This window comes from Pseudorasbora parva, chromosome 21, assembly GCF_024679245.1.
Source record: "Pseudorasbora parva isolate DD20220531a chromosome 21, ASM2467924v1, whole genome shotgun sequence".
Taxonomy (NCBI): domain Eukaryota; kingdom Metazoa; phylum Chordata; class Actinopteri; order Cypriniformes; family Gobionidae; genus Pseudorasbora; species Pseudorasbora parva.
Genome location: NC_090192.1, coordinates 35,944,761 through 35,972,613, shown reverse-complemented (window position 1 = coordinate 35,972,613; position 27,853 = coordinate 35,944,761). Strand labels below are relative to the sequence as shown.

Below are 27,853 nucleotides of genomic sequence, written 5' to 3'. Positions count from 1 at the left end.
CAAACAATTAAGCTGATAAAATGTGCTCAACCTAAACTGTCTGCAAAACTCAAACAGGTTCCTAATTAACTGTTTTGGGAGGTCAGCAATCAGTTGTTGTTCAATTTACATCCCAAGCCTCGGTGCATGCGGAAAGAGCTCCAGTCGGGTTTGTGTTGAGTCGGCTGGTTTATAGCCCTGGAAAGGGCACTGGGGGGATGAGCGCGGAGCATCGGCATTTGTTATGCCTTAAATAATTCAACAACACTATTCCAAGGCTTTTTGTCAGCAGTAATTTCTTGTGCAGTCTATTGTGACAGAACACTTTTGTATAAATGTTACATGCATCATTATTGAGAACAGAACAGAGTTATGATTTTACAAAATGCATTGATCTTTTACTTGTTCATTAATTGAATTTATTTAATGGAATGGAATGAAATTACTGGAATTTTCATGTAATTTTAAGTTAACAAGTTAAAGTAAAACAACATGCTTTGTTATTGAAATTATTATTATTAATAAAAGTTTAATTTATTAAAAAAATATATAATTATTATTATTATAAAAAAAATTGGTTTTGAAATTATTATTACAAATGAGTTTAATTTGAATAAAATATGTTTTTGTTTTAATATTAGTATTATTTTAATACTTAATAATAATAATAATGTATATATTTTAGATATTTTTTATTAATAATAATTATTATTATTATAAATGTTAATTATTATTAAGCTATTGTTTTTGAAATTATTATTAATGAAAGTTTAATTTATATAAAATGATCTGTAGGCCTTTATTTAATCTATTTGATATACATAAAACTTTCATTATTCATAATAAAAATGTAATTGTATATATATATATATATATATATATATATATATATATATATATATATATATATATATATATATATATATATATATAATTAATAATATTATTTTTAATAATAATAATAGTTATTAAAATTAATAGAATAATATTCAAATATCTATAAAATTATCTGTAGTTCTTTATTTAATCTATATTTGATATGCATAAAACTTTCATAAATAATAGATATTAATAATTATTAAAACATTCTTTGTTATATTGTTATATAATTATTTGTGCTACTATTATTCTAAATCAATATATTTTCATAAATAGATTTTTCAACTTTAATTAATAGTAATAATAAATTAAATATATTTTATTTTTATTTTTTGGAGGATGAGGAATTGTTCGATATCCATACAATGTAAAATTGTGCAAGATAAAACAGGCACACACCGTCTCAATTAAAACACACCTTAAGGTGTGTTTTGCACTGTTACACAGGCCCTTACTAGCCTTGAAGAATGTCAGGCATGGCATTCAAGGTGAACCAATTCTCACAGAGAAACATTTGGAGCACGAAAAGAAAAAGGCAGTAACCTCTTGAGCACTAGCCAGAAAAATGAAAGCCATGAACACTTCTTGAATCACGAGCGCTGTATGTCCTCACTGTAAACCACTGTGTTACGACATCTAAGTGTCTGATCATCCCAGCTCAATAATGTGCTGCCTTACGTGCTTTAATTCAAGGGGGGTGATGTCATGTGCCTGTTATTGTTGTTCTTGCTATGACAAATCATCACTTTGTCACAGCATCTCTCTCTCTCTCTCTCTCTCTCTCTCTCTCTCTCTCTCTCTCTCTCTCTCTCTCTCTCTCTCTCTCTCTCTCTCTCTCTCTCTCTCTCTCGCTCTCTCTCTCCCTCTTTCTCCCCCGCCGTGTAAAGAGCCATCACATCAAAACAACACAATATAATCACAAACATCAATCTCTTCCTGCTCCTCCTGAACACTAGTGAGATGTCTCAACCAAACATAATACAAAAGCATTGTTCCAAAGCAGCAGACAGCATTTTATGTTCCAAACCGTAGGCCAGTGCGAGTTGCTGATGGCTAATTTGCTGTCTTGGAAACTCCCTATTTGGGCAGTAGCAGCAACTCACACCACATAGAACGGCACATGTATTTATTGACTGGATAAAGATGTATTTCGATTCTTTGTGGTGTCCTGCAGAGATTATAGCTCTGCTTCTTATCCAGAGCATCTGCTTTTCAATTGTTTATTCAGCTGGGATTCTAAAGTTTAAAAGGCCTGTTCTCATTACTCCCATGACTCAGTTTGATCTGCGTATAAATAGTTCAGTGAAAAAAAGAAGTGTTATTAATTTTTTATGACCATGGAAAAGTAGGGCTGAATATCAATGGAACTAATGAAATCAGAGTAAAGGGGTAGGAGATAAAAGAAGGAATGGTCACTGGAGAGAGAAGAAAATCATTCCAGCACACAGTTTGCTTTTTGATGAAGTGATACTTTTGAGTTATAAAACATCTTTAACCTGATAATGTGTATAAGTTATAGAAGTATGCGTTTAATGTAAAAAAAAAAAAAATTCTAAACATTTTTAGAAAATATTTTTGGATTCAAAAATTGACAGGAAGTGAAAGACAAATTGTGTTCCAAAAATTGACGTTAATAGCCTATCACAAAAATTGAGCTCGCTAAAAGGATTTAAAGTAGCTACTATTTTCATGGTAATGTGATGTCCAATTTCAAAACGGTTTGCACAGGATGAAATTTTACCCCCTGTAGTCAGTCATTTTACCCCTCAAAAATCATCTTTGATTACCAAAATGACATATTTATTTAAAAAAATCCTGCGGAAAATAAAATAATGCTTCATACCTTGACAAAAATAGTGGGACACCCCTCCAAATCATTGAATTCAGGAGTTCCAATCACTTCTATGGCCAACCACGGGTGTATAAAATCAAGAACCTAGACATGCAGACGCTCCTCGATCCTCGCCTCCTCGCGGTGCAATTAGAGAATTGAGATCTCCTGCAAGATGGCTGAGTTCCATCGGTTTCCGGGTCATAGGATGGAGGACGGAGGAGCGAGGAAACGAGGAGGGATATTGAGAAGCACCCTGGGTGTCGCTGCTTAAACTGTTGCCCCCGCAACCCGGCCCTGGATAAGCAGAAGAGGATGGATGGATGGATGGATGGATGGATGGATGGATGGATGGATGGATGGACGGACGGGCGGGCGGGCGGACGGATGGATGGATGGATGAATGGATGGATGGATGGATGGATGGATGGATGGATGGATGGATGGATGGGTCAGCTCAGTGAATTCAAGCGTGGTACATCCTGTGCAATAAGTCCATTCGTGAAATTTCCTTGCAGAAGTCACCAACTTTCTGCAGAGTCAATAGCTATAGACCTCCAAACTTCGTGTGGCCTTCAGATTAGCTCAAGAACAGTGCATAGAGAGCTTCATGGAATAAGTTTCCTTGGCCGAGCAGCTCATCCAAGCCTTACATCACCAAGTGTGGGGTTGTTTTTTCAGGAGTTATAGGCTTAGCCCCTTAGTTCCAGTGAAAGGAACTCTTAATGCTTCAGCATACCTTTTGGACAATTTCATGCCCTTTGTGGGAGCAGTTTGGGGATGGCCCCTTCCTGTTCCAAAATTAATGCACACCAGTGCACAAAGCAGTGTTCATAAAGACATGGATAAGTGAGTTTAGTGTTGAGGAACTTGACTGGCCTGCACAAAGTCCTGACCTCAACCCGATAGAACAGCTTTGGGATGAATTAGAGCGGAGACTGTGAGCCAGACCTTCTCGTCCAACATCAGTGCCTAAACTCACAAACGCGCTTCTAGAAGAATGATCAAAAATTCTCTATAACACTCTTCTATATCTTGTGGAAAGCTTTCCCAGAAGAGTTGAAGCTGTTATAGTTTCAAAGGGTGGGCTAACTCTATATTAAGAATAGGAAGTCATTACAGTTCATGTGCATGTAGAGGCAGGCATCCCGAAACTTTTGGTAATATAGTGTAGTTTGAATGTAAAGTTACACCCTTGCTTAGCCCCTTCTACATTTAGTCGCACCAACTCAGAGATTAACTCGCTCAACTTTACTGTAGTAAACACTGCACAATGGTATCGGTACATATCGGTAATTAATATGATTAGCCTTCTGCATGACTGCATTATCAAGCAGCTAATAATGTGTTGCTAATGTTACACAAATCATGTTCCTGTTTGCCATCTCAAGTCTGTCTTAAAAATCAGCATCCTTAGAAATGCTTTGAACAACATCATACATCAGTGGAGAAAGGCATATAGTTTATTATAACATGGTAATACATTATAAATAATTCAGCCGCTATTGCTATAAATACCTGATTTTTTATATCAACAGAAACCACGATAACCTGGCTTCTCTTGAGACCCCCAACCCCCCAAATGATGTGATTGGTTACAAGGTAGTCTGTGCCGTAATAAACCTCACTGATTTCAAACCGCGGTTTTGAGTCTGTCTTTGGTTCACTGTAATTTTAAAGAGAAAATACTCAGCAGTGGTGTTGACTTATGAATTTGCACATGGCTTTTTTAAGTCTATTAATAACACCACATGATTTTCACCACAGGGGGTCTTTAAGCTTTCAAATGATACCTAAATTATGATGATTTTTCAAATGTGATAGGGGAAAAGGCAAAGAAATAAAGTGTGCCAGGTGTCCCGGACTAAACAGGCTATAGTCTTAGTTTGCCCCAAAACAATTAACGTTCTGTCATCATAAATTCACATTCATAGCAATCGAAATCTTAATGATTTCATACATACTCAGTTTTTTCCCATTAAGTTAGTCTAGAATAGCTGTTTAAAAAAAGTCAGCAAAACCTCATGGTTTACCAATGATTCGATTCATTATTTGCGTCTTCTTCTTTGTGTGTAAAAGCTTGTGATTGAGCATCTGAACTTATGAATAAAATAAATAACAGAACTGATTTTCAAAAGACACTGATCCAATGACAGAAATAGTGCTTGACAGAATTTGCATACACGTCCCAGCTAATGTGTATTCAGAATTATGGGAAACTGCTCTTATGCAGTAAGTGGTAGCCTATAATTTACATCCAGTCTGTGGTGAACTAATAAAGGCCTAATAATTAAGGTGAGTGAGATGAAGGCCTGTTTTTCTTTCTCTTCCTAAGTAGCCGTGATTTTCTGTGTGATTTCCGAGCTAATTTAATTTGGTTTATTACACTTAAAAGCTTGTGCTGCTCCCCACATCACTGCATGGCAAAGGCTTTCATTTTCAGAGTCTGTTTCATTAAAGGACATAGAAAACACTCCCTTACATGAAATGATTGCATTTCCCATTTTCTGTTCCTCCCTGGGCATCACCATAGACCTTACCGTCACACAAAGTTCTAATATTGATTAAATGTGCTAAAAATCAAGTGAAAATAATAAATAGTAAGCTTATATTAACTGCTTATAGCCCAAACAATATGACAAAGGATTAATGTGAATATTACTTTTTAAACATTTGGGTTTGGTACGATTTCATAATGCTTAATTAAAAGCATTAAGCATTATGCTTTTATTAATAAAAATATTGTGAAATCACATAAACATTTTAAATGACAGTTTATTTAATATGTAATTTATTTTGAAAAGTAATTTATTCCTGTCATCAAAAATGAATTTTCATCATTACTCCAGTCTTCAGTGTCACATGATCCTTCAGAAATCATTCTAATATGATGATTTGCTGCAAGAAAAATTTCTTAGTGTCATAAAAGTTGAAAATGCTGTGCTCAAACTTTTATTTATTTTAAATATGTAAAAAAGGTACTTTATATATATATATATATATATATATATATATATATATATATATATATATATATATATATATAAATAAATCAGCTAAACTGGCATTTTTTAAATTTTAAGTCATGTCCCACTTCACTGTAAACCCGAATAAGTTCCAAAAATGTAGGTAATAAAATTAAGAAGTTAAGAAATTTAAACTATAAGTAAACAGAACTTATTTTGTACCTATACATTTTAAGTTTTCAAATTTAAGTGTATCTAAATTAAAGTGCAGTGTGTAGTATTTATGAGGATCTATTGATAGAAATTCTCTATGTGCTTCGAAAATGAGTATGGAGCGGTGGGAGATTGCAATTCTCAACCTCACCACTAGATACCGCTAAAATGTACACACTTGCACCTTTGAATGAAACAACTTCATAAAACTCAAAACAATTATAAAAATTCTGATGACTTAAAATGTGTCCGTTTTGTGAACTCAAAAGAAAAAGAAAGTTCTAGCAGTGTTGTCGTCAAAGGTTATGAAGTGTCATGATGAACAACCTTCAGAAATAAATGTCAGTTTTGTGTCATTTTTATCACTCTGGACATAGATTTCTGCATATGCACTGTATGCAGCATAGATGATTTGAGCAATAAGCTATGTTAAATAAGCACGACAAAATGCTCTGCCTGCCTTTTATCTGCAGACAAGCAGCACAGCATGTGTTAAGACACTGTAATCCATCTCTGAGTCTCTGACTCAAGCTGTTGAAAACCACCTTAAATTACTGTTGATTCCTATATACTGAGGCAGACGCATTATATCATTACCGTTCACACAGGGGCTGAACGTGATGAACAGAGCATGTCAATTCTGCTGTTTGCTGTATGGTCAGAGTCTACTAAAAAACAACAAGAGGCCATTTATATTCAAAGACTGCCATCTGCTGGTCATTAAAGCATGTATTACAGTAAATAATCTTGGCCTACTAAATTATGGTGCACAGTCACCTTAGTTATTTATTGAAATGTGTGATTCGTTTGGGTGGCAATCAGCATCATAGGACCTGAAAACAAATGAACAGCATTTTCATCTATAATGTGACCAGTCAAGTTCCTAAAATAATGCATGTGAAAATGTGTGGTTGCATTCAGGGAAATTTATATTCACAGTGTTTCTGAAATGGATGGAAGAATAATCCAGCAAAGCCATTTAGAAATAAATATTCATGATATTCCCTCAGCTTTGTTGAACGTTAATGTAAATATAAACAAAACCTAATCTTCTGTATTACACACAGGAATACCAGAGCAGATTACTGCTGGCCAGCTATTTAATAACTCATCAATGAATTCATTATATATTATATTAATTAGGTGGTAGAGAAGCGCTTGTTTGTACTTCAAATCACAGCTCACTCATTCTCTTTCCCATTAGCAGTGCGGTGCGATGTGTTTTGGTGCCGTGATAATGGCTCATGGTAATGACTCCCGTTTGCAGGATGTCTCTGTTGATATACGCTCTAATTTTGTCCTGCACTGCTCTCTGTAAAACATTGATTTAAAGACATCTGCCATATCCACATGGGTCTTGCAAACAGATGAATTATTCATTTTGATATTATTCTGTATGCTTTATTTGTGTTCTATAAAGCACCCAATGTGATTTCCTCAAAGAAACTATAATATATATATAGCCCTATATGAATACCAAATTGGCTTTACAGTTATTAAGTTTTAATCTCATGATAACAAGAGTAAATGCACAAATTATGAACAATGAATAGACTGCTCATTTTAACAATTTGATAACATTTAAAAAGACCCTAAATCCAGTGTTTTCAAGCATACACAGATAAAGTGGCTCCTCCATGTGGTACATTTATGAAACAGCCATAACACTGCAATGAATTTTACAATGTCCAAACTTTCATGAGAGATTAACACACCATCCTAACATTAAAAAGGGGTGTATTTATTGAGGACTTGGAAGTTAAAATGGATTTAGCATATTAAACAGTGTTACAGAGAAATAGACCTTGGTATAATCTCTCTAAAATAATACATACCTCACAGAGTGTTTTGACAATTTGGAGGGCTTATAATTTGAAATTTTTTGTACCGTTTTTTTCCGTCAAGTAGCCTAATTTAGCAATATTTAGCAGTAGATGATACAAGTGAAATTTCTAAATTGCAGTAAAAAAAAAAAAAAAAAAAAAAAAGATCACATGCACACACACACACACACACACAGTAAAAGAAAACATGATTCATCAGACCAGGCCACCTTCTTCCATTGCTCCGTGGTCCAGTTCTGATGCTCACATGCTCACTTTTGGCACTTTTGGCGGTGGGCAGGGGTCAGCATGAGCACCCTACTGGTCTGCGGCTATAAAGCCCCAACCTCATATGCAACCAACTGTGATGCACTGTGTATTCTGACACCTTTCCATCAGAACCAGCATTAACTTCTTTGAGCTACAGTAGCTCGTCTGTTTGATCGGACCACACGGGCCAGCCTTGGCTGCCCACCCTCGCCAGTTCACCACTGTTCCTTCTTTGGACCACGTTTGGTAGATACTGAGCACTGCAGACCGGGAACACCCCACAAGAGCTGCAGTTTTGGAGATGGTCTGACCCAGTCGTTAGGGCTGGGCGATATGGAGCAAAAAATATATCTCGATATATTTTGCTATATCTCGATATACGATATATATCTCGTTATCTTTACAGGAAAAATAACCCCCTAAAAACTACAGCAAAAACAAATATGCCAAATACCACAAATTCTTTTCTTTTTTTATTGAAGTGCAAAGAGGTAGTCAGTTCATGTAGGAACAAAGTGCTTTTGCGACATTTAAAAAAAAAAACTCCCTGATTACATAAATAATGATAATTTAACTGTAAAAGAAAATAAATAATATTGCCTTCTTTTCATTTATTTCATGCTTTCAAAAGATGAATCAAAGACTCCCTTTTTTACACTTAACAGTAAAACAGTAAGCATTTTGCAGTAAGATGGGGGCATGACTGAGATATAAATATACTGATTTTGTCATAACACCATTTCCTGTTAATTTTTTTATCAAAATTCAAACAGTGATGTTTGTCATGAGTTTGACCAAATTCAAACTCATCATGCGGATCATGCAGGCTACACATGAGCTGAATTTCACTTCTTTTCCAGTTACAGAACGAAATATGAATGTCAGAAGGTAAGCTATATATAATAATATGATACAGTAGCCTACAACTGACAGAAGAGCACCGCGTGTCTCAGGACACCCGGGATGTCGCGTTTTTCCCTCTTGGTTAAAACGTGAATAGACCTGTTCATCATAATCCCGTGATAAAGCTGACAAAATAATCATAGTAATGATATTGCATACTTTTTAAATGTTTTCAAATGATATGCGATCATTTTGACATTTTAACCGAAAACCATGCGATCAGTTAGACACAAATCATAAACTGGCATGATTGCGACTGAGAGTGCGTCTCGCACCAGTGTCAATCACCTGACTGTGGGTGAAACGTGCGATTTGAACTATGATGAACATTAATATTTCTTTATAAATTTTAGCAAGCAGTTGTGTTAGAAGGAAAACATGGTCTCTTAACTGAGTCCTGAACAACGCGCGCGCTTCTCAACATGATAACTAATCCTCACCTGGTTGCGGACGCCGCCGTGTGCACTGAGACGACACGCGAGGGGAGGGGGAACAAAAGCAATGAGGCGGGAGGCGCGCGAGCGGGAGCGAGCACAGCACAGGGAAGGCAAACAAGCGAAGTGGCGGAATCAGAATTAAATATAAACAATATATCGATATATACGATATGTCCAAATCCATATCGAGTTGAAAAAATATCTCGATATATTTTAAATATCGAGATATCGCCCACCCCTACCAGTCGTCTAGCCATCACAATGTGGCCCTTGTCAAACTCACTCAGATCCTTACGCTTGCCCATTTTTCCTACTTCTAGCACATCAACTTTGAGGACAAAATGTTCACTTGCTGCCTAATACTGTATATCTCACCCACTAACAGGTGCCGTTATTTACTTCATGATGTCATGCCTGATCTATATATATACACACACACACACAGTGCTGGGTAATGACTGATTAAATGTGATTTTGATTACGTAATCAGATTCCAAAAATTAAGATTATGAATAAAAGTAAGACTACAGGTAGTATTTTAATAGATTACATGATTACAAATTATTTACACAATGGCAGTAAATCATTCAAAATGTATTGATTCTCCCTAATTCTTCTTTGTCATGGTTCCATTTCCCTTTCTAAAAAAAGCATTGCTTACATTCAGAAAGTCATAGTTTTGTGACATTGCACACAGAGACCGTGGCTATAATTACATGACAGTCCACAAAAACATTTGACCACTGGATTTACAGAAATCAATTCATCTTTTAAGAAGTGCTTTATCAGCATTGAATCAACTTCTGATGAACACATTAATTACTAACTGATTAACATTCAGTACGTCATTTAACCATGTATTACTGTATGGAAATCTTTTGTCTTTCAAGCTCATTTTATTATAATTTTTATTATTTTAAAATGATTTATTTTAATTTTTAATTTTATGATTTAATTACTTAATGGCTTTTCATTAAACTCACAACCCCCCTGCAGTTCAATCACAAAGTTTAATGTGATGTTTAACACATTTCATGTTGGTGATAACAAAGAATGCATATATTTTCTTTCTCTTTGTACTTTTATATCAATATAGTACAAATGTAGCTTATTCAAATCAATGTGATAAAGGAGTTAGACCAAAAGTAATCTAAAAGTAGTCAGATTATACCTAAAATATGTAATGTAATGGATTATGTTATAGCTTCAGTTTCTGTCATGTAATTCTGAATCAGTAACCGACTACAATTTAGGTTACTTACACTTTAAAATTATTGTAAATATTAACAATAGTGACAAATATAGTGTTGTTGACTCCAACACGTTTCATACTTGTTTTCTTAGGTCCCACACTGGTATATATATATAGCCTACACTTTCCTTTTTTTAATTTCTGAACCTTTATAAACAAATAATATTAATTTCTAACACATTTCAATATAAATAGCTTTTTATTGTTATAGTGGAATGGAAACACCTCTTTAATTTATTTATTTTTCCCAATCAAATTTTAGACGTTGCATTTTATATCCTAAACACACGTGTTAAATTATATTTCACACTTTTTTTCATAATTCTGACAAATAACCTCAGTCTGATATGACAACCAATAAAACATGCTGTTCATTATTGAGACTGAAAGTCTGGGATTGATGACACTTCGTATGCATAACACATTTATCCACCCAGTACACAAACAAACAAGGGCGTTTGGTATTTGCGTAACTCCTCCAGACTCTGCGCAAACCCGAGCGCAGCGAGGATGCGTCGGGCGCAAGGCGCGCTTGATTAAATGACGTCACTGTGTCATGTCGACGGGCAGTGTGCGCCATCTTGAAGCGAAAGCAAATCACGGGCAGATCCCGCTCTCGCTGATCCCGCGCGCCTCCGCTCGCTCTCATTCCGCGCTCGTTCACACCGTCCGCCCGGCTGAGCTCGAGGATAAGCCGCACTGAAGTCTCGAGGCACAGGCACCGGAGATGATGGCAGGTAAACGCGCCGCGCTGGGGGTTGTGTTGGTAGGCGGGGGCGAGAACGGCAGTAGTGCGGCCTAAACATCAAACCAGCCCCCTTAACTGAACCTAAATCAAGCCCACATCCACTGCTTTATCTCACTATGCATGCTCGTGCGGGGCAGGGCTCCGACTTCAGCGTGATTAAATGCTTCTGGGAGGATGATCTGTGCATGCATTTAAATGCAGTTGTGTTGTTGTTGTTGTTGCAGGGGTTGGTGGAGGCAATGATTTCCAGTGGTGCTTCTCCCAGGTCAAAGGAGCCATAGATGAAGATGTTGCAGAAGGTAAATACTGGGTTGCATTTGTCTTATACACCCTCGGGTGAGTATGCATGAGTCCTGTGAGGAAAAGCATGCATAGCGAGGTATAATAGGAAGAGATGGAGTGTTGTAAAATCATCACAATGTATACGTTCACCCCAAAGATTGACATTACCGGCTAAAAAAGTAGTCCCACACGTTTGCGAATAGCATATGTATTGAAGGCGATAGACAGATGAGCTCGTGCTTGAAACTTTGCATTGCAGTACTGTATATATTGTTGGGTCTCATTGGGACAGATAGTTTGTGATGTTCCTCATTTGTATTTTGTAAGATGTGCTGGGTAAAACCTGCTAATAGATGCAAGTAATAATATATATTGCAAGTGCATCCATGAAATATTTATTTAATTAGGAATTAAGTGAAATCAAAATTGGAGGATTCTGAAGGAAACCAGGTAAAAATAATGATGACTCAAGTTGCACTCAGGCGTGTCCAAATTGTTGTCCAATCAAATGCTCCCCCTATATACTACATAAGGCAAAATACCACAGGAGAACATGGTAATAATGTTTAGCTAACTGTACTTCTCCAGCTGATTAGTCCATACATTAAGACATGTCAAGGTTTTACATGACATTTTTTACATTAAATGTTATGCAAATAAGCCATGATATAATTAACATGCAGTAATTTAAAAATATGTTATATATACCGAAACAGAAATCTGAACATCTGATAAAGCAATGTTCAAATTGTTTTTTGTTGACACATTAGGTGTTTTTACAGAGGGGATTTTGTATCTTTTTATCATTCCATAAATCAGATAATACATTTTTGCCATGTATATGTTATATGGACAAACCCCACTGTAAAATACTCCAGAATATAGTTTGGACTAAAACATTTTGTGTAAACTCTGGAAACAGTGTTTAAATATGTTTTTATGTGAAATCTATGGATGCAAAAAGATAAAGTTTATTTATTTTGTTACACATGTAAATGTGTAATGTGGATGTTATCTTTCCTCTAGTCAAAGATGATGTTATGGAAACAAAACAGCCTGCTATCTCAAGGAAAAAAACTATGGTTTATCCTGTATCGTCTTGCCTTAACTGTGACTAGCAATGACGAGGAGCAGATGATTGGCTTTTTTTTTTTTAAAGAGAACAATATGTCAGTTTTAGTAGGAAATATGTCAGCGTGGGAAGGAACGCAGTGCAGTGTTCGGCATACTATTTTGAATTTTTTTTGATCTCATAAAGGCAAGTGTTGGCAAATGAGCAGTTTGCATAATATAAGTATTAATTCCAAAAAAATGTATTCTGACATGACACATTATAGATTGATAGATGTGTCTGCTGATGTGGGCGTCAGTGAGCATGTGTGCTGCATTCTGGGGCTCCAGTAGGGAAGCACATCCTGCCTTTGAAACGGCGGAAAGCACGTCCAACTGGTCTGACCAGCTCACATTATCCATGTGCCGTGTCCGAGGGTGCGCTCCATCCCGAGATCAGTGAGGGAGGCATGGGAATACAGTTGTGCTTCTGAATCTCAGAAAGCAAATTGACATTCTCTGTGGTGTTGAGATTTTGTTGCCAGTTTTCCTTTGCTTTTATGTATAAATATAGTTATGAAGACCACTCATGCTCTTCTCTTTTCTTTTTTTTCCTCTTTTTTTTTGGCAAAGTAGTTTTTTGAGAATCTTTTGTTGCTTTTTTTGAAGTTACTGCCGTAAATATTTTAGCTAAATCTTTCAGGTATGTGTGGCTTGTCACTATGTATAAGACAAAATGTAGCTTCTTGTTTGTTACTGTTCTGTTCAGACTCTGAAATCTGTCATCACTTCCATTTTTAATTGGAAAAAATGGAAGAAATGTGAGATTTCGATCCCTTCATTGAAAGTATTCATGGTTTATAAATAAATAAATCCATATAAATGGAGTGTTTAATACAAGTCTTCTCAAGGATCAATCTTTTATATGGTGAACCTGTTGGATTTAGGCTTTTAATCACATATAAACGTTGATCAGTAAGCATAAAAAGAATCTGAACCTGCTTGACCACGAGAACAAACCTTATTGGTTCTTGCAGAAGGTCAAACGTGCTGCGTAACACCAGAATGAACCTCATTGGTTCGTGTGGAAGCTCACAGGTGCTGCGTAACACCAGAATGAACCTCATTGGTTCCTACAGAAGCTCAAACGTGCTGCGTAACACCAGAATGAACCTCATTGGTTCCTACAGAAGCTCAAAGGTGCTATGTAACACCAGAATGAACCTCATTGGTTCCTACAGAAGCTCAAAGGTGCTACGTAACACCAGAATGAACCTCATTGGTTTGTGTGGAAGCTCAAAGGTGCTGCGTAACACCAGAATGAACCTCATTGGTTCCTACAGAAGCTCAAACTTGCTGCGTAACACCAGAATGAACCTCATTGGTTCCTACAGAAGCTCAAACGTGCTGCGTAACACCAGAATGAACCTCATTGGTTCCTACAGAAGCTCAAAGGTGCTATGTAACACCAGAATGAACCTCATTGGTTCCTACAGAAGCTCAAAGGTGCTGCGTAACACCAGAATGAACCTCATTGGTTCCTACAGAAGCTCAAACTTGCTGCGTAACACCAGAATGAACCTCATTGGTTCCTACAGAAGCTCAAACTTGCTGCGTAACACCAGAATGAACCTCATTGGTTCCTACAGAAGCTCAAAGGTGCTATGTAACACCAGAATGAACCTCATTGGTTCCTACAGAAGCTCAAACGTGCTGCGTAACACCAGAATGAACCTCATTGGTTCCTACAGAAGCTCAAAGGTGCTATGTAACACCAGAATGAACCTCACTGGTTCGTGTGGAAGCTCAAAGGTGCTGCATAACCAGAGAATAAACCTCATTGGTTCTTGCTGTAGCTTAAACATACTGCGTAACACCAGAATGAACCTCATTGGTCACTTTAAGATCCACTTAAGAATTATCGTTCATCAGCTGGATAAAAACAAAGCACTGACAGCCAATCAGAATCCATCCAAGCATTTAAAGTGACAGACAAGCACGCGCTTAGAATAAACAAAAAGTTATCGTCTGCTGGTATGGATCCTAAAATAGTTTTCTTTATAGTTATCGTTCTTGGCGTGCGTGGGCCTTTAGTATTATGGCGGTTGGTTGTTGTTGTTTTTGCAACTTCTAGGTCTCCACTTTGCCCTCTGTGAAAAATAAAACGGATTTCTAGGAAATGGACACATGTTGACTAGTGTAATATCATCTGAGCAGACTGACCCTTATGTGGAAGAGAAGGTTATTTAGAGATCACCGTAGACTGTGGCTAGACTGTGAGGTGGGATTGCTCCGAGGGGCATGTTTCCTTTCCACTGAATTCTGTGGATATGGAAATGTTTAGGCCGTAGCGATAAGGATGTATGCTAATTTGAGTGTGTGTGTGTTGTTGTTTTTTAGCAGACCTTCAGACTGTTCTTACAGGATGCAAAGACAGAAATAAATATGACTGACTGACTTTTTCACACAATATAATAGCTCTGAGATAGTCGCTGGCTCACAGCCAATGTGTTTTCCATGCAAGTAATTCCTAAGTGTGAAGACTTCTGGTTTCATTTAAATTTGAGCTTTTGATTTTAGAGCAGGAACCCAAAGATTTGTCATAAGATGTTCTTGTAGCGTTATTAACTTGTTGAATAGGTGCAAAATAGGGTTCATATTAGATGTTCGATATCATGCTTATAGTTTGTTTGATTGCCACGTAAGTGTAAATAAGGCGATATGCCTCATGTTTAACAGTTGATTAAAAAAAAAATAACTTGAAAAACAGCAATTGTTGTAAATAGATTAAAAAAGAACTAAAGTGCAGTTTTCCCCATGCATACAAGTGTGTGTATGTGTGACAGAGTACCAGTCAAAAGTTTGGAAACGCAAACATTTACTAGGGGCGTGCATTGGCACTGCCTTCACGATTCGATTCCGATTCACCAGGTAACGATTCGATTCAATTCGATTCTACGGTGCATTGTGATGCATCAAAATTCTACTGCACACAAAGCAAATTTTTCATCGGTCATGAGGCAATACAAGCAGATATTAAACAACAAATTGTATTGGCTGCTATGTGTCTCCTGTATCTTTGACATAAAAGTTATTAAATAAAATAAAATGTAATTAAATAAAATTAAATTAAATGCAATTAGCCCTTAAATGCATGACTGTTTCACCAAACATTCTTACATATTCAGGTCGTTAGCGACCCAGATCTATATTTAACATGGATAGACCTCTACCTGTCGTGATAATATATAAAACTCCTGATTTTAGAGTAACAGCTACAGAAGAATAAAATAAAACCTATTTCGTTACCTTTTGGAGCTTGGAAGGATTCAGTTTGAGCAGATGTTTTATACCATCATCATATGACCTCGTCAGAGCTCGTTTACCAGTATATTCAGCATCTGCTTCATATTCGCGATCTCCAGCATATTCTCCAAACTCATTTTCAACGTCTTCAAAATCAATATTTTGATCACTGACAGCTTCTTGACCGCATCCATCATCAAGAGACAGTGACACTAACATATGATTGTGTTTAGTACTTGCTCTCTGAAGTAAATCACTAACCCATTTCAAGTTTTGCAGATTATAATTATTGTTTCGTTTTCTGTCAGAGGTAACTATGAGTGAAACGTCACTTCATCATTGGGTATCAGACATTGCCACCTTGTGGAATAAAGGTGAATTGCGCCGCATTTCGTCATTATAGATTAATTTATTATTGTGCAAAAAAAATATACGTACAATCCTACACACCTCGGGTCGTTAGCGCGTTTTTAATAACCCGTCTATCGCGGTCATCTCCCTCCGCCTCAGCCATCTTCCTTGTTGTAGTTGTTATTCTCCCGGAACCGGAAGTATTTGAAACTTCACAACTTTATCGTCCGCCAGAAAATAAACAGTGACGTAATCGATTATGGCACTTTGCCGCATCGATGCTGAATCGTTCATGCCCCGCATTGCGATGCATCGCCGAATCGATTATTGTTGACACCCCTAACATTTACTGTACTATTTTTACTGTTTTTGAAAGTAGTCTCTAATGCTCACCAAGGCTGCATTTATTTAATCAAAATTAAATAAAATATTTAAAGTGAAATATTATTACAATTTAATATACTTTAAAAGATAATTTATTTCTGAGGTGCATATTTTTCTAACAATATAAATCTTTACTATCACATTTTTCTAAATCAATTTAACGCAACACATCCTTGCTGAATAAAAAGTATTAATTTCTTTTTTTTTAAAAAGAACGAAAAAAATATATTACTGACCCAACTTTTGAATGCTATATTACTTTTTGCATTACTATATTAATTAAATACTGTTCTTTTTTTCTTTCTTTTTTTCATTAAAGAATTCTGGAGAAAGAAAAAAGTATCACAGGTTATAAAAAAAATATTAAGCAGCACAACGGTTTCCAACATTTAATAATAATTCGTCATATCAGAGTGATTTCTGAAGGATCATGTGACACTGAAGACTGGAGTAATGATGCTGAAAATACAGCTTTGATCACCGGAATAAATTATATTTGAATCTATATTAAAATGGAAAACATTTATTTTAAATTGCAATATTTCACAATATTACCGTTTCTGTATTTTTGATCAAATAAATGCAGCCTTTATGAGCATGAGAATTCATTAATAAATATATATAATTTTTTACTAAGCACTATAATTTAACAAATAAATATTTACTTGTAGTAACTATATAGTAATAAATAGCAGTAGTTTCGTGCACCCATTTGTGTAGACATTTTGTAAAAAAAAGAAAAAGTAAAATGAATAACTTTTCAATAGAGATGTATAGTACTGATGGCAGTATTTTCATACATTTTGTTTTCCATTAATTAACTCCACTGTTTTTGTTCAAACATTTGTGTTGAAATGTCTTGCATATTATATACGCACACAACCAACTGAAGCTGGACAACATTGAAAACTCAGTATATTTACCATGATATAAAAAATTATCATTGTGAATACTGTGAGTTTTCCATGTTGTCCAGCTTCAGTTGGTTGCGTGCGTTTTCTCTGTCCCTGAATGCCTTTCAAACAGGAAGTGAGTAATTTGTGGCAAGGACTGCACTGCAAACTCCCTTAAAGTTATATGCTCATGTTTATGAGGCCATAATTCATTGGGGATGTCACATGGAGGGTGTGCAAGTGTGTGGGGTTTCCTCTCATGATCTTACCTGTCCAACATGGCCGCACAGAAACCCCTCGCTCACCCTCCCTGCAGACGAGCCAACGCCGTCCGTACCGCAGCTTCTCCCAGGCTCTTAAATCTTCCCCTCTGTCTTCTGTGTGCTGCTGACAGCCACAGTCTGGAACTGTACTATAATGGCTTCTCCCTACCTTTCAGGATGGGTATGTGTGCTTTTATCTCCGTGTGCCTCTCCCGCCGGGTGCTCCGCTTGTTTTTGAGCTTTATGAGGTCAGGCTCGGTCTGCTTTTCCTTGCGCTAACGGACTCCTCCGTGATGTTTGGGTTACTGTATGATCAGATTCGATCTGGTTTTGGGAGGTGCTGATGTAACGTTGCTGTAGGTTGTTGGGGGATGCCCGAGGTGGACGTTAGCAGCTTTAGGACGAATCGCTAATGTTTGCTCGGATGTTTTTTTTACGAGGTGGTCACCATCCTTCATGTACCTGCCTACGCTTCCCTGCTGCTTCTGCGGCTGTTTGTGTTGTTACAGTACGCTGGTGTTTCCTCTGGATCTGTACTTGCGTCGTCTTCAGATGCACAGGATGACAAATCAGGATAGTTAATGTCCACGGCTTTCCTCGCTAAAGTGAATCTCACAAAAACATGTCACATAACACCCCAAAGTCTTGACGGATATTTTAAATAAAATGTGTATTTTGTAGAAATAATTGATTTATTTATTTTAAGATCTTTTGCATTTGTACATGTTTATGACAAACCTTAAGCAAGATATGTAATTACTGTAAGAAATTGATAAACCAGTATATGGGCCATATGTTTAGATTTTCGGTATCAGCAACTGTTTTTTTTTTTATTGGATTAACTATTATTATTAAACAATAATGTATGTATAAAGTATTTCATATTTATGTTTAAAGGGGGGGTGAAATGCTGTTTCATGCATACTGAGCTTTTTACACTGTTAAAGACTTGGATTCCCATCCTAAACATAGACAAAGTTTCAAAAACTAATGTTGGACGTTTGATGGAGTATTTCTGTGTCAAAAATACTCCTTCCGGTTTCTCACAAGTTTCGGAGAGTTTTTTTGGAGTATGGGTCGGCTTGACGTTAATAAGAGCGGAAGGTCCTTGTATGGGCCGTACGGGCTCTTCTCCCGGAAGGGTGCGCGCGCGTGACTAGAGCACGCCGTAAACACTCTCTCAGATGCAGATCCAGTCGTCTGTGAACACTTATGTGGCGCCGCGCTTCTCTTTATTCCTATGGGTGACGTCGAGCGACTTCAACGCTTCAGCACAGCATTCCGGGAAGGCAGCGCTGCATTTGAACCGGTTTGAACGCAGAAATGACGGGAAGCTTCACAACATCGTTTCAGTTGCGTCTCAAAATGGATTTACACGCCACTGCTGTCAGGACTTTACCAAATCATACCAAAGAAGTGTGTTTCTGACGGAGCGGTCCCAGCGATAAAGCTTCGGTCCTGCTTTGGAAGCAGCCGGTGAGTTAAACTGCTTCAAATGTCTCTGCTTTTGTCTACCGACGCATGAGTAAACATCAGTAAACGATACGATCGCGTGCTTCGTCATTCAAATGCGCTAACGGTTACTCCATTGTTGTTCTCTGTATAACGTTACAGTATTCTGACGTGCAAAACCGTTTTGCTTGATACTTCTAAGGTCTAGTCGCATACAATAGTCCATAAACTGAATCATGTCCTCATACATTGCGAGTAAAGACACAGAAATGTGGAGAGGCCATTAAATACAGTAACTTACATACCACAGAGACGGACGTCCTGATGTTGCCGTTTCTCCTGTTCAATTTATTTCTCCCTCAGATTTGATTGTGGATCATTATCTGTATTAGCTGAGATAGATGGGTTTCTCCACGCTTGAGGACGTCACCGCTTTGCACGCTTGTCATTCTTTAGCTCCGCCCACACGATACGCCTCCAGGCGCTCGGTTTTTTCCGGAAAGACTCGGTACAGCCTATATTTCTTTTGTAAATATAATAAAACTAAAGACTTTTCGAAGATATGAAGAATGCAATACTACTCTATAGGTACTCAAGATTGACATGAGATTGACTGAAACTGAGTGTTTCACCCCCCCTTTAAATATTGAATGTTAATTGTGTTGTTTGCTATTCTATTGTACAACATTTTAAATGAGAATAATTACAATTTAAAAAATGATGACGTAGTATATGTATAAAGTAGCTGTGGCGAGTTGCTGGTCTCATGATATCGCCATGACAATAAAGTGAGGGTGAAATTAGCATAGAATATGCCACCGCTACTTTTACATTACATCCTCCACTGTCAATTTTTTTATAACACATTCGTTTACATTATATAAAGCCTTAAAGTTCTGCATAATTAAGGACACTATGTCCTTTTGTTTAGTTTTTTTACAATCTATGGTACAAATTAGGTGATATACAATAGCCAGTCTCCCAATGGCAAAGCTATCTTGGGCTGGACTGTAGTTGTAACCACCTCTTAACTCTGGTCTCTGTTTTTCTCTCTGTTTGCACTTTTGAATATCGAGAGAGTATTTTGATTATGTTTGCACTTATTGTTTACATTTAATAAGACTAAGAACAGTTTTTACTTTTTTTTACTTTGTAGAAAGTAGTTGAATGAGGTCTCGCACAGCCTCAATGATTCATGTACTGTAAGGTTTGTAGACTCATGAAATCTTACAGGGGAGAAGACCGTCAGTTGAGTTTGTGGCAAAACCTTTGCTTGAGGATTGTTGTCTTTCAATGTATTTGATAAGTCATACTCAGAAAATAGAACTGAAGTGACATTCATTACAAGGTGATGAGTTAAAACGTTTAATAAAGGTCGCAAAATCAACAATGTTACCAAAGAAGTGTAGCCTGACAAGCCAGACCCACATCAAGATGTTTGGTCTGGAAACTCACCATAGACAGGGCTCAGTCCGAGGGGCGGGATAAACGGTTGTCTTTCAAACTCCCTCTGCACGCGATAGGATAGCGGTACACCAACTTGAGCAACGACGGTGAAGGGGAGCTCGCTCCTCGCTGACTGATTAAACATTCACCGTATCCGGTCGGCTAAACTCCGAACACATCTTCCCTTTTTAAGAATGACTTCAGTGCCGCTCTTTGTTCTTTTCTCAGAGGAAAGCTTTACTCCAAGTCTTCCAGAGGCGCGGGCAGAGCTGATTCGAAAGACCGCCGCCGTTCGCCAGTTTCTGTGTTTACTAGAAGACAGCTGAGTGTTTATGGGCGTGCATTTCCTCTCTCGCTCTAGTCACGCGCGCGCACCCTTCCGGGAGAAGAGCCCATACAGCCCATACAAGGACCTTCCGCTCTATCGACATTTAACATGCAAATATAGCATATGCAGAAATTCAGTTCTATTTAATATTTTAAATAATACATTTATTAAATTTATGTTTAAATTGTGTTGATTAATTTGTACACATCTTTGTTGAAATACAGTAGTATTTCATATTTATTTTAAATATTGAATTTATTAAATATTAGTTGACAACTTTTTGTTCAAATTTTATTTGCCAATTACCTTAAGCATCATTGTAATAGGAACATATGCGAATAATGTGCTTAATTCTGTGTTTTATGCAATGTGGGGTAAAAAAAACCCGAATGGTTCCCAAAATAGCCTTAATTTTCTCTGCAAAAAATCGCTAAAATTATATCTCTCTTTGTTATTCTTGGAGTGAAATATGAGCGGGCGTGATCTTGCTGTTTTGTGAGGTTCACCCGCTGATGTTTCTGAGTCATCAAATTCTCTCTGTCAGTGTGACTAGAGATTGATTAATCAGACACACAGTCCAGAATGCGCACACGGACAGACACCCGAGGCCTTTGTGCTCATTAGCTGATTCTTCAACCCTGGATTTTTTTGGAGTTAGGGCTGCTGGATTTATGGCAAAATCATAATCAGAAGGTTTTTTTTTGTAGTTTTTTTGTCAATATTGTAATCATGATTGTAAAAAATAAAATAAAGTGTTTATCAGTGTAAACACTGTGTAAATAAAGTGTAAATCAATCATCATTTGCCAGAGATGGGGACTCGAGTTTGAGACACACAGTGACTTCAGACTCGACTCAGACTCGAGCTGCGGGACTCGTGAACAATGTTTATTTTTAGTAGGGCAGTCAAAATTAACGTGCTAATAACGCAAATTCATTTTAACGGCACTAATTTTATTAACGCAGTGCGCATTTTCTGTTTGATCTGTGGACCGTATTTGGAGAAATTGAGATCAGCCATAGACGTAGGCTAGTAATGCAGCAGTAGCAAACATTAATAGGGGAACAAAAGGGTTAACAATAACATTACTCTGAAACTGCAGTGCAGTTATAGCCTACATAAGATACCATATTTTCTACTTTTATTAGACTCCAGATCGAAAAGTGCGTTTTTTCACTGAGCACATTCTCTGCCATCCGAGCGCGATGCACTGAAGCTCACTCTCGCTCATGTCTGAGGTAAATCATTAACACCATCACCGCTTACAGTACATGTTTTATTGAACTAAATACATTAAATTGGCTAAAATGAATATGCAGGTTAGTTTTCTGAATAAGAGCGTTCCCGAGTCAGTGTTAATCACACTGTTCGCGTGAATCGCTGCACAGTTCGGCGCACGGACACACACTAGGGCTGGGCGATAAATCGATTTTATCGATTAATTCGAGTTTGTAGTTTCATGTCGATTTTTGTGAATGAAAATCGTTTTTTTTCTTTAAAATCCGCTGACGCTCCCTCTGGGCTCCCGTAATGGCTCAACCCTCCCCCGCGCGTTTGCCACAGAGATACACAAACAACAAGGATAGCGTCTAACAAGTGCCATTGGTTCAGTATTTCACAGAACTATTAACAATACCTCGCTGCAAAGTGTGTTTGAAGTCTGAACGGAGCTGCGCTTATTTGAGCTGCGCGGACAATGGACGCAGCGCGAGCTCATACACGGGCAGATCTCGTGACAGACACGATACACAGCGCTGGAGATCCAGTGAGAGAGCGTTTAAATTCACCACAGAGTTAATAACATCGCTACTGTGATCTAGTGGAAGCGTTCGGCGCAGAATTCTGTTATGATGAACCACAGATATCAGATCAAACAGAGCTGACGTGGAGACAACATGAGCGAAGGTCAGGGGTTTCAGTCACAAATCACCAACATTCACCATGATTTACTGTAGTAAAACCACGTGGATGTAATGTTGTTGTCGTTATTTATATTAGGATTCGTACAACCTTTTGAGATTGAAATTCAAGCACTTTCCAATGGTTTCGTACACTTATTTGTACACTTAATATCCAAAATATGCTATTTTTAATGTGATGGTTTGTAAAACTAAAAGTGTAAAGGGGTCTTGTGAAAGAAATCGTATTTTAGTTAAATTTTTTTAATGTTTAATCCATTTTATGGCAAGCATTTTTTATTAAAAAAAGATATGCAGTGCCCACCACTATAACCAGCAGAAGAGCACTTATTGATTTATTAGCCATTTACACTCCTTAATATATGGAGAAAAGTATGAAGTCACCAAGTCTCATGAAAAACTAAATTACACAGAAAGCAAGTAAAGAGCTCATTTTATAATAACTGAAGCTATCGGTCAGTTCAGTGTGAGAATATTGAAGAACAATGGTAATCTATATTTAATAATATCATTAGCATTAAATAGCATAACATTTCAATTTTCCCTATACTTTTTTTGCACATTACTGTTAATAAAAGTTAATTTGATCTGCATATCAATTAATAAACCTTTGATATGTATACTGTATATTGCAAAAGATATGGTGCCCATTTATACTGTGGAATGGTCTGGGTTATTCACATGCTGAAAGTTTGGCACCCCAGGTAGGCGTTCTACCAAGCTGCAAATATTTTACCTAAACAAAATAAAGTTAAAACTTGTTTTGAACAATTTCTTTGTCATGCAGATTGATTTTAAGTAGGAGGGGGAAAAAAAAAATCGATTAAAATCGTAATTCGAATTTTTTGGCAAAAAATCTGGGTTTTTTGGGGGGGGCCATATCGCCCAGCCCTAAGACACACATACCGGCAGTTCAGTGGGGAAGCGCGCAGCTCTTAAAGGGGTCACGCTATATTCCTACTCGTGGAATATGGACCTCCCCCAAGTATGTTGTGGTGCTGGTGCTCTCACAGGTCATCATTATAATTCAGCGACAGACAAGGGATTCCTTTTTCTTCAGAACCTACATTTTTGGTCTTTACTGTATAGGCTACTGTGCGTTTATGCTAAGGCAAATTGCTGATATTATCTTAAAGGTAAAGTATTCTTGGTGTTTTTGTCATGTTGCAATACCCTGTTTACAGTTATATAACAAAATCAAAGCTGACACGGTATGTTAATAGAGATAGGTGTCAAAACACATTACATGCTTTGAATTCCTTATATATAGCTTTGCAGTGTTCTACACAGCCTGGATGGCTCGCTGAACGTGATGCGACATTACTTATTATAATAAAGAGACTTGACTTGGACTCGAGCCCAGAGACTTGAGACTTGACTTGGACTTGAGCCCAGAGACTTGAGACTTGACTTCATTAAACAAATTTCTTGCATTTTATCAACTCAAAGTAAGAATTTTGAGTTTATAGAAATTAAAAATTTAAGTTAAACCAACAAAAAAGCAAAAAAAAAAAATGTACAGTGTAGTGTGAGCGCTTTTTTTCTCACACACACAGAGGTATCGATGTGCTAAAGATAGGGCTGGGCGATATGGAGCAAAAAATATATCTCGATATATTTTGCTATATCTCGATATACGATATATATCTCGATATCTTTACAGGAAAAATAACCCCCTAAAAACTACAGCAAAAACAAATATGCCAAATACCACAAATTCTTTTCTTTTTTTATTGAAGTGCAAAGAGGTAGTCAGTTCATGTAAGAACAAAGTGCTTTTGCGACATTTAAAAAAAAAAACTCCCTGATTACATAAATAATAATAATTTAACTGTAAAAGGAAATAAATAATATTGCCTTCTTTTCATTTATTTCATGCTTTCAAAAGCTGAATCAAAGACTCCCTTTTTTACACTTAACAGTAAAACAGTAAGCATTTTGCAGAAAGATGGAGGCATGACTGAGATATAAATAAACTGATTTTGTCATAACACCATTTCCTGTTAAATTTTTATCAAACTTCAAACAGTGATGTTTGTCATGAGTTTGACCAAATTCAAACTCATCATGCGGATCATGTAGGCTACACATGAGCTGAATTTCACTTCTTTTCCAGTTACAGAACGAAATATGAATGTCAGAAGGTAGGCTATATGATAATATGATACAGTAGGCTACAACTTACAGAAGAGCACCGCGTGTCTCAGGACACCCGGGATGTCGCGTTTTTCCCTCTTGGTTAAAACGTGAATAGACCTGTTCATCATAATCCCGTGATAACGCTGACAAAATAATCATAGTAATGATATTGCAATACTTTTTAAATGTTTTCAAATGATATGCGATCATTTTGACATTTTAACCGAAAACCATGCGATCAGTTAGACACAAATCATAAACTGGCATGATTGCGACTGAGAGTGCGTCTCGCACCAGTGTCAATCACCTGACTATGGGTGAATCGTGCGATTTGAACTATGATGAACATTATACATTTCTTTATAAATTTTAGCAAGCAGTTGTGTTAGAAGGAAAACATAGTCTCTTAACTGAGTCCTGAACAACGCGCGCGCTTGTCAACATGATAACTAATCCTCACCTGGTTGCGGATGCCGCCGTGTGCACTGAGACGACACGCGAGGGGAGGGGGAACAAAAGCAATGAGGCGGGAGGCGCGCGAGCGGTAGCGAGCACAGCACAGGGAAGGCAAACAAGCAAAGTGGCGGAATCACAATTAAATATAAACAATATATCGATATATACGATATGTCCAAATCCATATCGAGTTGAAAAAATATCTCGATATATTTTAAATATCGAGATCTCACCCACCCCTAGCTACAGATAAACATTTGTGCTACAGATACGAAAAAATATTTATTTCACTGTCAGGATGACAGAGTTAATTTGGAATGATTCAGCATTTAAGAACAAGCAGAAGATATGCCGGTTTCTCTGCTAGTGGCGGAACTAATGCGCAAACACAATCTCACTGGTTGCAGCTCATCTCTTGCGGTCCTTGTTTTGATTTTAGCAAATCAGTTCGAGTGACCGCTGACTAGGGATGGGTACCGAAAACCGGTATTAAACGGGCCCAGGGTGTGAATTTTGAAAGACCGTTGTATCGATAAACTCGGACGTTATCGGTTCTGCTGTTGGTACTTTTGAAAATACACGTGACCGGAGAGAGAGAGGCGCAAACGACAGCCGAGGACAGAACTAAACATTCAAACATAGCTGGTTACACTTTAGATCTGTGATAGTCTGATTTTATTTTAGATTTTGGCTTCCAAAGATTGTAATAATAATATTTATGTCTAGCGCAACTTAATTCCCTTTGCAGCAACGCTGCCATTTCTCCCTAAAACTCGAACGTAATGACAGAATCATCACGATCAGTGATTGTTGTAAAATACAGTCTAGCTACTGTTGGTTTAGGATAAATTTTGGTAGGCTGACTGGAAAACACATCGGCTTTGCGAGCCCTGGCCCACACATTTGGGTCTGATCCCAAATCGCAGCACAATGAACCAACAACACCTCAAATACAAAAGATACTCCAGCCTGTGACAGCGTGCTAACTTATGTTTAGTTAGACATATACACATAATCAATAGATATCAAATGATCTCTCATGAAATACTTGTTTTGTTTTGCACCAATCCTGTTGGAGACACAGCATTGTTTTTTCTTTCATTCTGTCAGCAAATCAAGTCTCTTTTTTTACAAATGAATTTGCGGTGAAACGAAGCAAACAAACTTGTAATGCCGCATGTTTATTGCTTTGAAGTTCAATCCGGTTTAGCGCAACTTAGGCCCATGTTTTTATCAATAACATGTCAGGCTTGAATAGATGGGTGACGCTACATAATTAGTCGTTGTTCTTCTGTTGAGGCGCCATTTCACTGCTCTTTGATGGCACAGGGAAGAACATTGAGATTGATCGTTTGCTGAACCAGCTGTCAATAAAAACTTTTTTTGACTAACAAGGAAATTTTCAGCTCTGAAGCTTACAGGATATTCTTATATTGCGATGACTTTTATATATCAAAAGCTCATTTTACAAAGAAGCTTTTTGTTGAAAATAATTAATTTATAGTTTATCAGTCTTGCAAGTAAACTAAAAAAATGTGCTAGCCAATGGGGATTTTATTGGCAAGGTTTGCATAGAGGTTTGTTGTTATATATAAAAAGTCAGCTTGAAATGGAATAAAAATGAGTCAGATTTCTTTAAATGTAAAAGTATGTGCTCCAACTTGGGCTGTCATTTAAAAAAAAAAAAAATCGAATTTGAACAGATATCAAATATCAACCAATGTATTCGAATATCTACGACCTCATATGAAAATAAAAATAAAAACAGACACGCCATAACGGAGATTCAATCACAAATGCATTAACAGTCTGACAGTCACAAACAGGACTCAGGCCACAGCCTGCATGGAAAAATAAATTGTTAACTTAAATGTTTGAAACTGCAGGTTATCAACTTAAGTGTAAATTAAGATATGAAGTGCCACTATATGCAATCATCACAGCTTTCAGTTTGTCTACCGCATCAGATGTGGGCGCCGTCCTCTCCAGCAGCTGGAATTTGTTTACGGATGCCATAGCAACTCTCAACGGCCACCAGGACTTATACGGTTTTATAAAAGTTATTTATTTGTTGTAAACTAGAATAAATTTTTTTCTGAGATGATTAATACAATGTCAGGCACAGTTTAAGTAGTTGATTGTTTGCTAGGTTTAGGCACAGTGTCATTATGCCAACATTATCTTCATATATTCTTACGAAATAAAAAGTTTATTCCTCAGAAAAATGTACTTTCCTCTCTTGTCAACATGCTTGGTGCATGTGAGCGCGGCGCATGCTCTTCT

General features: G+C 37.1%; 1 protein-coding gene across 1 annotated transcript in view; it reads left to right on the top strand.

Annotated features, from left to right (window-relative positions):
- Positions 1–11,083: 11,083 nt before the first annotated feature.
- ppp2r2d (protein phosphatase 2, regulatory subunit B, delta) overlaps positions 11,084–27,853 on the top strand; it is a 30,406-nt gene continuing 13,636 nt past the window's right edge. The window contains exons 1-2 of the mRNA XM_067429153.1: positions 11,084–11,290; positions 11,526–11,600. Of these exons, the coding sequence (XP_067285254.1) occupies positions 11,281–11,290; positions 11,526–11,600 (85 nt within the window). The 5' untranslated portion in view covers positions 11,084–11,280. The remainder of the gene's footprint in view (positions 11,291–11,525; positions 11,601–27,853) is intronic.